This window comes from Bombina bombina, chromosome 6, assembly GCF_027579735.1.
Source record: "Bombina bombina isolate aBomBom1 chromosome 6, aBomBom1.pri, whole genome shotgun sequence".
Lineage (NCBI taxonomy): Eukaryota > Metazoa > Chordata > Amphibia > Anura > Bombinatoridae > Bombina > Bombina bombina.
The window spans coordinates 1118071150-1118088318 of record NC_069504.1 but is presented as its reverse complement, the minus strand read 5'-3'; the positions used below and the strand labels follow the sequence as shown (position 1 = coordinate 1118088318).

The 17169-nt window shown below is 43.0% G+C and overlaps 1 protein-coding gene across 15 annotated transcripts in view; it reads right to left on the bottom strand.

The window, feature by feature from the left end:
• Positions 1-17169, bottom strand: part of PPFIBP1 (PPFIA binding protein 1) — a 650864-nt gene that overhangs the window by 253445 nt on the left and 380250 nt on the right. For 8 of the 15 annotated variants that reach the window (XM_053719064.1, XM_053719065.1, XM_053719067.1 and 5 more), the window contains one exon: positions 14369-14401. The exons of the other annotated variants lie outside the window; for them this stretch is intronic. In XM_053719064.1, coding sequence (XP_053575039.1) covers positions 14369-14401 — 33 coding nt within the window. The remainder of the gene's footprint in view (positions 1-14368; positions 14402-17169) is intronic. 15 annotated transcript variants of the gene reach the window in all.

Below are 17169 nucleotides of genomic sequence, written 5' to 3'. Positions count from 1 at the left end.
CCTACAACACACACTCTGTCCTACAACACACACACACACTCTGTCCTACAACACACACACACACTCTGTCCTACAACACACACACACACTCTGTCCTACAACACACACACTCTGTCCTACAACACACACACACACACTCTGTCCTACAACACACACACACACACTCTGTCCTACAACACACACACACACACTCTGTCCTACAACACACACACACTCTGTCCTACAACACACACACACTCTGTCCTACAACACACACACACACACACACACACTCTCCTACAACACACACACACTCTCCTACAACACACACACACACACACACTCTCCTACAACACACCCACTCTGTCCTATAACACCCACTCTCCTACAACACACACACACACTCTCCTACAACACGCACACACACACCACAAATACTCTCCTTCAACACACACACACACACACTCTGTCCTACAACACACACACACACTCTGTCCTACAACACACACACACACTCTGTCCTACAACACACACACACACTCTGTCCTACAACACACACACACACTGTCCTACAACACACACACACTCTGTCCTACAACACACACACACTCTGTCCTACAACACACACACTCTGTCCTACAACACACACACACACACACACACACTCTGTCCTACAACACACACACACTCTGCCCTACAACACACACACACACACTCTGTCCTACAACACACACACACACTCTGTCCTACAACACACACACACACTCTGTCCTACAACACACACGCACACTCTGTCCTACAACACACACACACACACTCTGTCCTTTAACCTTCAACACACACACACTCTGTCCTACAACACACACACACACTCTGTCCTACAACACACACACACACACTGTCCTACAACACACACACTGTCCTACAACACACACACTGTCCTACAACACACACACTGTCCTACAACACACACACTGTCCTACAACACACACACTGTCCTACAACACACACACACTCTGTCCTACAACACACACACACTCTGTCCTACAACACACACACACTCTGTCCTACAACACACACACACTCTGTCCTACAACACACACACACTCTGTCCTACAACACACACACACTCTGTCCTACAACACACACACACTCTGTCCTACAACACACACACACTCTGTCCTACAACACACACACTCTGTCCTACAACACACACTCTGTCCTACAACACACACTCTGTCCTACAACACACACTCTGTCCTACAACACACACTCTGTCCTACAACACACACACACACTCTGTCCTACAACACACACACACACTCTGTCCTACAACACACACACTCTGTCCTACAACACACACACACTCTGTCCTACAACACACACACACTCTGTCCTACAACACACACACACTCTGTCCTACAACACACACACACTCTGTCCTACAACACACACACACACACTCTCCTACAACACACACACACTCTCCTACAACACACACACCCCACACCCCACACACTCTCCTACAACACACCCACTCTGTCCTATAACACCCACTCTCCTACAACACACACACACACTCTCCTACAACACGCACACACACACCACAAATACTCTCCTTCAACACACACACACACACTCTGTCCTACAACACACACACTCTGTCCTACAACACACACACACACTCTGTCCTACAACACACACACACACTCTGTCCTACAACACACACACACTCTGTCCTACAACACACACACACTCTGTCCTACAACACACACACTCTGTCCTACAACACACACACACTCTGCCCTACAACACACACACACACACTCTGTCCTACAACACACACACACACTCTGTCCTACAACACACACACTCTGTCCTACAACACACACGCACACTCTGTCCTACAACACACACACACACTCTGTCCTACAACACACACACACACACTCTGTCCTACAACACACACACACACTCTGTCCTACAACACACACACACACTCTGTCCTACAACACACACACACACACTCTGTCCTTCAACACACACACACACTCTGTCCTTTAACCTTCAACACACACACACTCTGTCCTACAACACACACACACACACTGTCCTACAACACACACACTGTCCTACAACACACACACTGTCCTACAACACACACACACTCTGTCCTACAACACACACACACTCTGTCCTACAACACACACACTCTGTCCTACAACACACACTCTGTCCTACAACACACACTCTGTCCTACAACACACACTCTGTCCTACAACACACACTCTGTCCTACAACACACACACACACTCTGTCCTTTAACCTTCAACACACACACACTCTGTCCTACAACACACACACACACACTGTCCTACAACACACACACTGTCCTACAACACACACACTGTCCTACAACACACACACACTCTGTCCTACAACACACACACACACACTCTGTCCTTCAACACACACACACACTCTGTCCTTTAACCTTCAACACACACACACTCTGTCCTACAACACACACACACACACTGTCCTACAACACACACACTGTCCTACAACACACACACTGTCCTACAACACACACACACTCTGTCCTACAACACACACACACTCTGTCCTACAACACACACACTCTGTCCTACAACACACACTCTGTCCTACAACACACACTCTGTCCTACAACACACACTCTGTCCTTCAACACACACACACACTCTGTCCTTTAACCTTCAACACACACACACTCTGTCCTACAACACACACACACACACTGTCCTACAACACACACACACACTCTGTCCTACAACACACACACACTCTGTCCTACAACACACACACACTCTGTCCTACAACACACACACACTCTGTCCTACAACACACACACACACTCTGTCCTACAACACACACACTGTGTCCTACAACACACACACTCTGTCCTACAACACACACACTCTGTCCTACAACACACACACTCTGTCCTACAACACACACACTCTGTCCTACAACACACACTCTGTCCTACAACACACACACACACTCTGTCCTACAACACACACACACACTCTGTCCTACAACACACACACTCTGTCCTACAACACACACACTCTGTCCTACAACACACACACTCTGTCCTACAACACACACACACTCTGTCCTACAACACACACACACTCTGTCCTACAACACACACACACACACTCTCCTACAACACACACACACTCTCCTACAACACACACACCCCACACACTCTCCTACAACACACCCACTCTGTCCTATAACACCCACTCTCCTACAACACACACACACACTCTCCTACAACACGCACACACACACCACAAATACTCTCCTTCAACACACACACACACACTCTGTCCTACAACACACACACTCTGTCCTACAACACACACACACACTCTGTCCTACAACACACACACACACACTCTGTCCTACAACACACACACACTCTGTCCTACAACACACACACACTCTGTCCTACAACACACACACACTCTGTCCTACAACACACACACACTCTGTCCTACAACACACACACTCTGTCCTACAACACACACACACACACACACACACTCTGTCCTACAACACACACACACTCTGCCCTACAACACACACACACACACTCTGTCCTACAACACACACGCACACTCTGTCCTACAACACACACGCACACTCTGTCCTACAACACACACACACACACTCTGTCCTTCAACACACACACACACACACTCTGTCCTTCAACACACACACACACTCTGTCCTTTAACCTTCAACACACACACACTCTGTCCTACAACACACACACACACACTGTCCTACAACACACACACACTCTGTCCTACAACACACACACACTCTGTCCTACAACACACACACACTCTGTCCTACAACACACACACACTCTGTCCTACAACACACACACACTCTGTCCTACAACACACACACACTCTCCTACAACACACACACACTCTCCTACAACACACACACCCCACACACTCTCCTACAACACACCCACTCTGTCCTATAACACCCACTCTCCTACAACACACACCCACTCTCCTACAACACAAACACACTCTCCTACAACACGCACACACACACCACAAATACTCTCCTACAACACACACCACACACACTGTCCTACAACACACCCACTCTCCTACAACACACACCCACTCTCCTACAACACACACACACTCTCCTACAACACGCACACACACACCACAAATACTCTCCTACAACACACACCACACACACTGTCCTACAACACACACACACTGTCCTACAACACACACACACTGTCCTACAACACACACACACTCTGTCCTACAACACACACACACTCTGTCCTACAACACACACACACACTCTGTCCTACAACACACACACACTCTGTCCTACAACACACACACACTCTGTCCTACAACACACACACACTCTGTCCTACAACACACACACACTCTGTCCTACAACACACACACACACACTCTGTCCTACAACACACACACACACACTCTGTCCTACAACACACACACACTCTCCTACAACACACACACCCCACACACTCTCCTACAACACACCCACTCTGTCCTATAACACCCACTCTCCTACAACACACACACACTCTCCTACAACACGCACACACACACCACAAATACTCTCCTACAACACACACCACACACACTCTCCTACAACACACACATACATCACACACTCTCTCCTACAACACACACACCACACACTCATACAACACATATCACACACATTCTCATATGACACACACACACACCAAACATTTTCCTACAACACACCACACACATGCTCCTACAACACACACACAAGTTGTGACCCAATAAACATAGTGGGTCCCGACCTATAGTTTGAAAAATCCTGTTATAAAGGATGCAGTTGATCTGGGTCACATCAATGCCGAGTATTGCAGGCTCACAATGTAGTCTTAAAACCACTGCTACCTTGCATCTTCGTCACCTCAAGGGTAGCAGAATTACTTGCACAACCAATTGCACGAGATGATTAAGGATAACTACAGGCAGCACATGATGCCTGCTCACTATAATGTCGGGCGTCCATTTTATAAATGGGGCCATGACAAGAAAAAGACATTGCTTTATTATTTTACAAACGTGTGTGTTCTTCACAAAGCTCCTTCATAGTATTTATACTTTCATTTATTTTTCTCTACTGTACAGAGTAGAGTTTAAATAATCATAGTAAATTGTACGCTATCCAGGACAGGGAACGCCTCCTCTTGTATGTTGTATATGTATTTATCTTCTCACAATGAATCCATGTCACTGTATACCGTTACTCATGTACTCAGCACTACGAAATTTGGTGTCTCTATATACACAAATGAAAAGATTTAACAGTTTGTTTACTGCAGATCCTAAACCCTCTGTACATCATAAATACGGATGCAATTTATGTTTGTTTTTTGTTTTTTAAATGCACACAGAATGTTTGATAAAAATATTACTCTCATGTAAAAACTCAAATTATGCTTACCTGATAATTGTATTTCCATCGAGGGGAGGAGAGTCCACGGCTTCATTCATTACTTGTGGGAATAGAACCTGGCCACCAGGAGGAGGCAAAGGCTTAAATACCTCCCCCACTTCCCTCATCCCCCAGTCATTCTGCTGAGGGAACAAGAAACAGTAGGAGAAATATCAGGGTATAAATGGTCTTAGAAGAACAAAACTAAATTTAGGTCCGCCCCCGGAGCAACGGGCGGGAGCCGTGGACTATCCTCCCCTCGATGGAAATAAAATTATCAGGTAAGCAAAATTTGAGTTTTCCATCTAAAGGGGGAGGAAAGTCCACGGCTTCATTCATTACTTGTGGGAACAATACCCAAGCTCTAGAGGACATTGAATAAAAAACGGAAGGGCAAAAGGGAGGCGGACCCTAATCAGAGGGCACCACAGCCTGCAAAACCTCTCTCCTGAAAACTGCTTCCGCCGAAGCAAAAACATCAAATTTGTAAAATTCGTAAAAGTATGTAAGGAGGACCAGGTAGCCTCCTTACAAATCTGCTCCATAAAGGCCTCATTCTTGAAGGCCCTAGAAAAAGCCACAGCTCTAGTCAAATATCCCGCTGTCTCATAAGCTAAGTGAATCATGCTCCTCAACCAAAAAGACAAAGAAGTAGAAGAGGCTTTCTGCCCCTTGCACTTCCCTGCATACACCACAAAAAGAGAAGTAGATTGTCTGAAATCCTTCGTAGCCTGAGGATAGAACTTCAAAGCTCGAACCACATCCAAATTATGAAGTAGCCTCTCCTTAGGAGAAGAGGGGTTAGGACATAAAGAAGGAACTAGTATTACCTGATTGATGTTACAGTTAGATACCACCTTGGGAAGGAAAGAATCTTAATGTCAATAGAGTGCATAGGTTCAAACGGAACCCTCTGCAACACTTTCAAAACCAAGTTCAAGCTCCAGGGAGGCGCGGACTGTCTAAAAACTGGCCTTATTCTAGACAGAGCCTGAACAAAAGATTGAATGTCAGGAAGCTCAGCGAGCCTCTTGTGCAACAAAACAGATAATGCCGAAATCTGTCCCTTCAAGGAACTGGCGGCAAGTCCCTTCTCCAAACCATCCTGGAGAAAACACAGAATCCTAGACACCTTAACTTTATGCCAAGGATATCCATGCTTCTCACACCAGGACAAGTAGGTCCTCCACACATTATGATAGATGCGACGAGTGACCAGCTTCCTAGCCTGAACAAGAGTATCAATCACTCTCTCAGAAAAACCTCTCTTGGCCAAGACTAAGCGTTCAATCTCCACACAGTCAGCCTTAGAGAATCTACATTTTGATGTTGAAAAGGACCCTGTACCAACAGATCCCTGCGACAGGGTAACCTCTATGGAGGAGAAGATAACATCCCCACCAGATCCGCAAACCATGTCCTCCGCGGCCCCGACAGAGAAATTAGAATAGGCGAAGCTTGCTCCTGCTTGATGCGGGCCACTATATAAGGTAGAAGTGGCAACGGCGGAAAAATGTAAACTAGGTTGAACCCCCAAGGCACTGCCAAGGCATCTTTTAGCTCTGCCTGGGGATCCCTGAACCGCGACCCGTATATGGGTAGCTTGTAATTGAGTCTAGACGCCATGAGGTCTATCTCCGGCATCCCCCATCTGTGACAAATCTCTGCAAACACCTCGGGATGGAGAGACCATTCCCCTGGATGGAAGAATTGCCTGCTGAGAAAATCCGCTTCCCAATTGTCCACACCAGGAATGTGTATTGCTGAGAGCGAGCAGCTATGGGACTCTGCCCATTCCAATATCCGAGAAACCTCCCTCATTGCTAGAGAGCTTCTCGTCCACCCCTGATGGTTAATGTAAGCCACCAAGGTAATGTTGTCTGTCTGGAATCTGATGAAGCGGAATGACCCCAGTAGAGGCCACACCATCAGAGCATTGTAGACCGCTCAAAGTTCCAGAATATTGATTGGAAGGAGAGATTCCTCTACAGACCATTTTCCCTGTGCCATCCTGGCACTCCAAACAGCTCCCCATCCTGCCAGACTCACGTCCGTGGTCACAATCTCCCAGGACGGCCTCAGAAAGGATGTCCCTTGGGACAGTTGTTCTGGACGGATCCACCAAAAGAGGGAATCCCTCGTCCGATCCTCCAGAGAAATCTGTTGGGACAAGTCTGTGTGATCGCTGTCCCACTATGTCAATATGCACAACTGAAGAGGTCTGAGATGGAACCTGGCGAATGGAATGACATTGATGCTGGACACCCTGAGCTCGATCACCATACTCTGAGTCACTAAGGGACTGGAGGAGGACTGAAAGGGCAAGACAGGAGGACGCTATCTTCCTGTGTTGCTGGTCTGTGAGAAATATCTTCATGGATAAAATCTATTATCGTTCCCAGGAACTCCACCCTGTTGCTGGGAATCAGGGAGCCCTTTCCTGAGTTTATCTTCCAACGTGAGATTGGAGCAAGAGAAGGGCCTTCGAGTTATCCTCTGCGAGTCTGAATGACGGCGCCTGAACTAGGATGTCGTCCAGATAGGGCACGTCAGCAATGCCTCTGGATCTGGCCACCGCAAGTAGCGCCCCCAGAACCTTTGTGAAGACTCTTGGTGCTGTCTCCAGACCAAAGGGAAGGGCCACAAACTTTAAAATGTTGGTCCCGAAACGCAAATCTCAGGAACCTGAAGTGGTTCCTGTGGATTGGCACATGAAGGTATGCATCCTTCAAGTCTATTGTCGTCATGAACTGAGCCTCTTGAACTAGGGGCAGGATAGATCTGATTGTTTCCATCTTGAACGATGGAACAGCAAGAAACTTGTTTAAACATTTGAGTTCTAGAATCGGGCGGAACGTGCCCTCCTTCTTTGCGACCATGAAAAGGTTTAAATAGTACCCTAGACCCCTTTCTGCTGGGGGTACTGGTACAATAACTCAGAGAGAAGAGAGATCCCCCACACAGTCTAGGAAGGCGTCTCTCTTCTCTGGAAGACAGATTTGACAAGAGGAACCTGCCCCTGGGCAGACGAGATCTGAACCCTATCCTGTATCCTTGGGCGACAACCTCCAGAACCCAAGGGTCCTGAACGTCCTGCAACCAGGCCTCTGAGAAGAGAGATAATCTGCCCTGAAACCGTCCTGGGGCTGCCCGTTCATGCCAACTTTGTTTCAGAGGGCTTCTTGTTCTGCTTGGACTTATACAAAGACTGAGCTGGCTTCCAAGTTCCCTTGGACTGATCTGCTTTCGCAGCGGGCTGCTGGCATTGGGCCTTGTCCGCACGAAAGGGACTAAAAGTTGATCCCTTAGGCTTAACCTTCTTATCCTGTGGTAGGAAAGAACCCTTGCCTCCCGTAACAGTGGATATGATCAAGTTCAATCCTGGACAGAACAGGATCTTTCCCTGAAAAGGAAGGGATAGTAGTCTGGAATTAGAGGTCATGTCCACAGACCACGAGTTTAGCCACAGAGCCCTGTGGGCTAATACGGAAAAACCTGACACCTTTGCGTTCAGGCGAATAATTTGCATATTGGCATCACAAATAAAGGAATTAGCGACCCTCAAGGCCCTAATCCTCTCATGTATCTCGTCGAGGGGAGTTTCCCTCTCGACCATGTCAGACAGAGAATCGCACCAATATGTTGCAGCTCCGGAAACCGCAGCTACCACCACTGCCGGCTGAAAAACAAACACTGTGTGTTGAAGCATTTTTCTTAACATGTTCTCTAACTTTTCATCCATGGGCTCCTTAAACAACGAACTATCCTCAAGAGGAATCGTCGTCCGCTTTGCAAGTGTAGAGATAGCACCATCCACCTTAGGGACAGTCCCCCATAGCTCAAGCTGAGAGTCTGGGACGGGGAACAGTTTCTTAAAGGAAGAAGAAGGGGAAAAGGAAGAACCTTATCTCTCCCATTCATTCTTAATAATGTTAGCTATCTTAACAGGAACCGGGAAGGTCTGAGGCACCACCCTGTCCTCATATACTTTATCAAGCTTAGGAATCGAAGGTTCCTCTGGAAGTTTCGGTTCCGGAACCTCGAGAGTAGCAAGCACTTGCTTCAGCAAAAAGCGCAAATTTTCCATCCTAAACCTAAAGTCAGGCTCCTCAGCAGTTGGAGCCTTAGATGACAGACTCCGACCCAGAAGGAACGTCTTCCGAAGAGTCAGAGTCGTCCTCGTCAGCAGATAATCTTTCCGAAATATCCATTGGAGTAGATGACCCCTGGGCCGGATAGCTATATTTTACTTTACGCTTGTGCTTAGCAGAACGAGGTAAGACACTAATCCCTTTAGACACCGCTGTTTGCTGTTGATCAGCAAAATCTGGCGGCCAACAGATCTCTCCCATAGGAGATAGACGTGCCCTGGGGCGCTGCATGTGTAATCGGAGATGAACGTAGGGAACGCACCTCACGGGACGGAGAACCCTCAGAGGTGGACGGCTCAGTAGTACTGTACATTCTATTCTTTCTAGATGTCGTAACTTTATTAAGGCATGTGGAACATAGTTGAGCAGGCGGATCTACCAGAACCTCCTCACAATAAACACAGGTACTAGACTTTGTAAAAGAGGGAGTACCCTCTAACGCATCAGAGTCCTCCATAGCTTGGGCCTTTATTATGGACTAAATAGAAAATATATAAAATGGCACCTTTATAACCTGCAATGGCCGGGGGAACTCATCACCTCTTATGACCCAGACAACAGAAACCGATCAAGCAGAGGAAATCAATTAGGCCACACCCGGTCAGAAGGAAAGCCTCGCAGGACCGCCCCTGCACTAGGGAGAAGGCTGCGGCAATACTCCCGGAAATTAAACTAAAAGTCCACCCATTGCCAGAGCCTCATCTCACACATATCGCAGCAATGACACAATAAACAATATTATGTACAACCCCCCCTCTGTTCAATAATCACCCTACCAGGGATATTAACCCTTGATTCTATAAAGATAAAATGTATCACACTGTGACCCTGTCTTCTGCGTTATCATTATGTGTATAATAAATGAAACAATCTTACCAGAATCTATACCGCGGAACAGGAACACAGCCTCTCAAGTGTGACAGTGTAGTAGCATCGCTCCTGACATAGACTTGAGTGAAGAAGCAGGCAGCAAAACTCGTCAACGCTGATTTCTTATGGAGCTGTTAAAATGAGTTGGGATGGTGTTGCAGAAAGACTCTCCCTGCATCTCTGGACTCTAACATTCACCCAAGCTCTCACTGAGAGGCTGACAGGATTACTTAAAACTCCAGTCCCATTCCGAAGAGTACTACTCCATAAGAGACTACTCTGAATCTTCCGACACTTCTCTGCCAACCTCCTGTGACAAAAGGCAAAGAATGACTGGGGGATGAGGGAAGTGGGGGAGGTATTTAAGCCTTTGGCTGGGGTCTTTGCCTCCTCCTGGTGGCCAGGTTCTTTTTCCCACAAGTAATTAATGAAGCCATGGACTCTCCTCCCCTTTAGATGGAAATACACAGTCTTGAAACACTTAATCATGAGTCTACTTATGACTTTACTGTCCCTTTAACATATTTGTTTTTACTATAGCAGAACTATTTTCATATTCCTTTTACAAAGCATTTTACGGATTTGCTTTTGCATATAAGCTCACAAACCCACCTACCCTGAAAACCCCCTTATTGCAAGGTGATATACGTGAAATAGCCAACAGGGCATAGAGAGAGATTTTAAATACATTTTATTATCTATATATCTGTGGTTCACGTAATTATATTTTGTAGTTACCCAGTAAGCAAGTTATAACACTGAATTGTGCAGCACAAAAATATAACAATAACTAAAACTATTGCAAAATAAATGTATATACATGCACAGACATACTAATACTAAGTGCTGTACATATACAGGTATTGCATATTTATTAGGGATATAATGAAGGTAACGTCTGCAGTATTTACATGCACACACATACTAATACTAGGTGCTGTACATATACAGGTATTGCACATTTATTAGGGATATAATGAGGGTAATATCTGCAGTATTAACATGCACACACAAAGCGATGCTCACTAGTGACATTTAACTTATTGTGAAAAGGACACACTAGAATTTTACTTCAATTCCACAGGGAGAGCTCATTTAAAAAATGAATGTCCTATGTAAATAAACACATAACATTATATTACTAAAAGTTCTGGCACAAATTTTGATATCATGAAATTGAGAAACATCACACAGTTAATTTAATGCACTGGGTTAATTTTGAGAGTAAATGTCCTTTTAAAGTTGTATAAGAATGAAATGGTCACTATTAATATGAACAAACAAGAAGAATGTAAAATTGATCACTAAAACCACATCCTACATCAGTTTGCCAGATTTTCACATTAAATTCAATACATTTCTATCATGTTGAAGACTATTTAAAGATGTTTACTACATATATACAGTATATATACACATATATATAGATATATATATACACACATACATACATATATATATATATATATATATACACACACACACACACACACATTTACCAGCAACTTTATTAGGTACACCTGTTTAATTGCTTGGTAACACAAATTGCTGATCAGCCAATCACATGGCAGCAACTCAATGCATTTAGGCATCTAGACATGGTGAAGACGACTTGCTGAAGGTTCAAACCGAGCATCAGAATGGGGAAGGGGATTTAAGTGACTTTAAACGTGGCATGGCTGTTGGTGCCAGACAGGCTGATCTGAGTATTTAAAATCTGCTGAACTACTGGGATTTTCACGCAGAACCATCTATAGGGTTTACAGAGAATGGTCCGAAAAAGATAAAATATCCAGTGAGCGGCAGTTGTGTGAACGAAAATGCCTTGTTGATGTCAGAGAAGTATGGGCAGACTGGTTCGACAAAAACTCAAATAACCACTCGTTACAACCAAGGTATGTAGAATACCATCTCTGAATGCACAAAAACAAAAAAACCTTGAAACAGATGGGCTACATTAGCAGAAGACCACACCGGTTGCCACTCCTGTCAGCTAAGAACAGGAAACTGAGGCTACAATTTGCACAGACTCACCAAAATTGGACAATAGAAGATTGAAAAAACGTTGCCTGGTCAAATGAGTCTCGATTTCAGCTACTAGGGTCAGAATTTGGCGTAAACAACATGAAAGCATGGATCCTTCCTGCCTTGTATCAACGGTTCAGGCTGGTAGTGCTGGTGTAGTGGTGTGGGGGATATTTTCTTGGCACACTTTGGGCCCCTTAGTAACTAAGCATCGTTTAAATGCCATAGCCTATTGTTGCTGACCATGTCCATCCCTTTATGACTACAGTGTACCCATCTTCTGATGGCTACGTCGAGTAGGATAATGCACCATGTCACAAAGCTCAAATCATCTCTAATTGGTTTCTTAAACATAACAATGAGTTCACTGTTCTCCAATGACCTCCACAGTCACCAGATTTCAATCCAATAGAGCACCTTTGGGATGTGGTGGAGAGAAGGGAGATTCGCATCATAGATGTGCAGCCAACAAATCTACAGCAACTGCGTGATGCTATAATTTCAAAATGGACCAAAATATCCGAGGAATGTTTCCAAAACATTGTTAAATCTATGCCATGAAGAATTAAGGCAGTTCTGAAGGCAAAAGGGGGTCCAACCCGGTACTAGCAAGGTGTACCTAATAAAGTGTGCATCATCCAAAGCACACAATTACATAATATAACATAAATTAATAACAATGTGTGTAAAATCAGCCGGTTGGTGTGCCCACTAAGTAGGTTTTGAAGAGAACACCAGGCAATAAGTTTTAGTCGCCATAAATTAAAGGTTGCCATAATATTCTAACCTATCTTTCCCTTATTGTATCTCCTCTGCTGATGCTAATTAGGAACAGATATGAATGAGCAAATAATGCTTGTGTGGAATACAAAAGGGTTAATGTGTGAATTCTAGATATGCACTTACATTTTTGTAGAAATGATTAACCCAACAATTTTGACAATTAGATAACAGGAAAATGGGCAAAATAAATAAAGAATAATGATTTTTTTTCAAACTGCGAATTAAAGGGACAGTCTACTTGATTTATTTTTTTATTGTTTAAAAAGATAGATAACATCTTTACTACCCATTCCCCAGCTTTGCTCAACCATCATTGTTATATTAATATACTTTATAACCTTTAAACCTCTAAATCTCTGCTTGTTTCTAAGCCTCTGCTGGCCGCCTCTTATCCCAGTGCTTTTATCAGCCAGATAGTGCTAGTTCATGTGTATCATATAGATACCATTGTGCTCAATCCCATGGACTTTTTTGTGAAGCAGCACCAATTTGCTAGCACTGAGATAAGAAGGAAGTCTGCAGTTGCTTAGACACAAGGTAATTACAGAGGTAAAAAGTATATTAATATAACAGTGTTGGTTATGCAAAACTGGGGAATGGGTAATAAAGGGATTATCTATATTTTTAAACAATAAAAATTTCCGGGTAGCCTGTCCCTTTAAAAACAAATTATGACAATCTTAAAGGGATATAAAACGTTTTTAAAGATTGGTGCATTCAGGCTGTACTACTGTAGTTAGGCTGGAGTGGGTGATTTGATCTGAGAATAGTTTAAAACCGTATAAGAACAAAACAAAAAAAAGTTAACTGACTTTTTAATTAAAAAATAATTTTAAAGATGAAGGTTCTGCTTGTCTAAAATATTTGGGTATTTTTTGTTGGACAAGTCCAGTCTTGAATTAACTATCTGCTGTGGAATTGTAGTAATAATTGTGAAAGGTCCTCTCCAGTCCTAAAACACATGCAAAGGGCGGGAGAGGTGCACTTTAATGCCGGTGAAAAGACACGGAACACCTTACGTTTCTCTTTCAGCTTCATTTTGAAATATCCATCTGTGCAGGAAAATCCATTGGTTTTCAATTAGTACAATTGCCAACACAAGAAAACAGGGCATTCACATCCTGAGCATTAAGCTGTTTAACTCATTTCCCAGTAAGATTTAGTTGCGTTAATATCATTGCTAAAAATGTCATACATGTGGTCTAAGACAGGTCTAGGACACAAACCCAGAGCTGTTTTATTCTGTTAAACCACTACATTCAAATATATTTCAAGATGATTGTCTAATTAAGAAAGTGTCTGCAATCCCTAGGAGGGGGAGTGAGAAAGAGTATGAGTGGGAGTGAGAGACAGAAAGTAAGAAAGAGAGTGAATGAAAGAGAGTGAGTGAGAAAGTGTGAGTGATTGAGAAAGAGTGTGAGTGAGTGTAAGAGAGAGAGGATGAGACAGTGAGTGAGAGCGTGAGTGTGAGAAAGTGAGTGTGAGTGAGAGTTAGAGATACACAGTACTATGCCAAGGTTTTACACAGGTGTGAAAAAAATGCTGTAAAGTAAGAATGTTTTCAAAAATAGAAATTCTAATAGTTTTTTTTTATTTATTAATTAACAAAATGCAAAGTGAGTAAACAAAAAAAAAGCTAAATCAAATGAATATTTGACCACCCTTTGGCTTCAAAATAACATAAAATTCTTCTAGCTACTCTTGCGCAAAGGCAATATCAGATTGATATACTTTAGGAAAGTTCTTCTCTCTGAGAAGCATTATTAGGCTAAAAGAAGCGGCAACCAGGTGGTAAATCGCCACATAGAAGAAATTTCCTGAAGTATATCAGTCTGATCTCACCTAACAAGGTCAATTCCTCTCTGAACAAGGAACAAAGACAATAGTTTCGGCCTTCATTGGGCCTCATCAGTGAGGTGCAGCCACATTCCTCCAAGCACATTAGACAAGGATTCCACATCTAGTTTGCCCCTTTTTTAGGCAGGATCAGGCTGATATACTTAAGGAAAGTTCTTCTCTGTGAAAAGAATTATTGGGCTAAAAGGTTCTGCTCCCAGGTGGTAAATCTCTATAGAACAAACTAGCAAGTTATTGAGCTGTTATTAAGTTATTGAGCATGTGTTCTGTGCATATATATATATATATACTATGCAAAAAAGGCAGCACTCACTGGTCATTTGTAAGTAAAATTTAGCTTTTAATAATACAAAAAGTTAAAATCTTGGGAAAAACATGACGTTTCGATGCCTAACTGGCATCTTTTTCAAATGTCCCAAAAGGTAAATCCAAAGTGGTCACACCAGCTATGTGGTGTTCCCCATGAGAGCATAAAACTACTGGCTGATTGTGTTATATTTATACAAGTCATAGCTGACATTGAGGCTGTGGATAATCACTTGCAAATCTGATCAGCTGATTCCGTTCCCACCCACAAGCTTTATACTTCATTGCGCTGTTAGTTGAGCAACTGCATGGCTAATTTGCATATGTGGGAGTGATCTGCACCGGAGTAGTGTCCAATGATCTTGCAATGTTTTGAGGCGTCATCATACACGCCCACTTGTCTTGGGTGTGAGCGAAATTTCCCCAAACAAAGGGCTATTAGCCTGTGACTTATGAACTGCTTCTGGCACAATGATGCCGTATGTTTCACACAGGTTGGTAAGGGGTCACCTTTGACAATCAACGTAGAAGATAGACGTATAACAGAAGGCTGATCATAAGAAACGTTCTTGGAAAATAAAATGTTGAAAATAATATACTTGATAATATTCTCTGCTAGCTAACTATATTTAAAAAAGCTATATAAACAAGGGCAAAAAATGCTAGCTCAGCAAATGCTAGTTTAGACAAAGTTCAGTTTAAGAAAAACAATCTTTAGCAAAATCCAACCAATAGTTTCCCACCTAATAAGCAAGCAGTAGTCATTACTGGATTACTTACAAATGCTGATTCAGCCCATCTGACCATAGGATACCTGAAACAAGGTGCATACTTAGCAGGAGTAAAAGTGTGCTCTGGCAATCCAGTGTTGCATGTACTTTCAAAACCTACTTTAAATTCTATTTGGCATGATGCTAAGAATACACCTCAGAAATAAGGTCTGAGAGAAAGGAACGCCGTCTCTTACAATCTTATGTATATATAAGAGAGGAACGTTGTGTCTTACAATCTTAGGTATATATATAAGAGAGGAACGTAGTCTCTTACAATCTTATGTATATATAAGAGGAAAGTTGTCTCTTACAATCTTAGGTATATATAAGAGAGAAACGTCGTCTCTTACATTCTTAGGTATATATAAGAGAGGAACGTTGTGTCTTACAATCCTATGTATATATAAGAGAGGAATGTCGTCTCTTAAATCTTATGTATATATAAAAGATGAATGCCGTCTCTTACAATCTTATGTAAATATATATATATATATATATATATATATATATATATATATATATATGAGAGAGGAACTTCGTCTCTTACAATTTTATGTATTTATAAGAGATGAACGTCGTCTCTTACAATCTTATGTATATATAAGAGAAGAACGTCGTCTCTTACAATCTTAGGTATATATAAGAGAGGAACGTCGTCTCTTACAATCTTATGTATATATAAGAGAAGAACGTCGTCTCTTAAATCTTATGTATATATAAGAGAGGAACGTCGTCTCTTACAATCTTATGTATATATAAGAGGGGAACGTAGTCTCTTACAATCTTAGGTATATATAAGAGATGAATGTAGTCTCTTACAAACTTATGTATATATAAGAGATGAACGTCGTCTCTTACAATCTTAGATATATATAAGAGAGGAA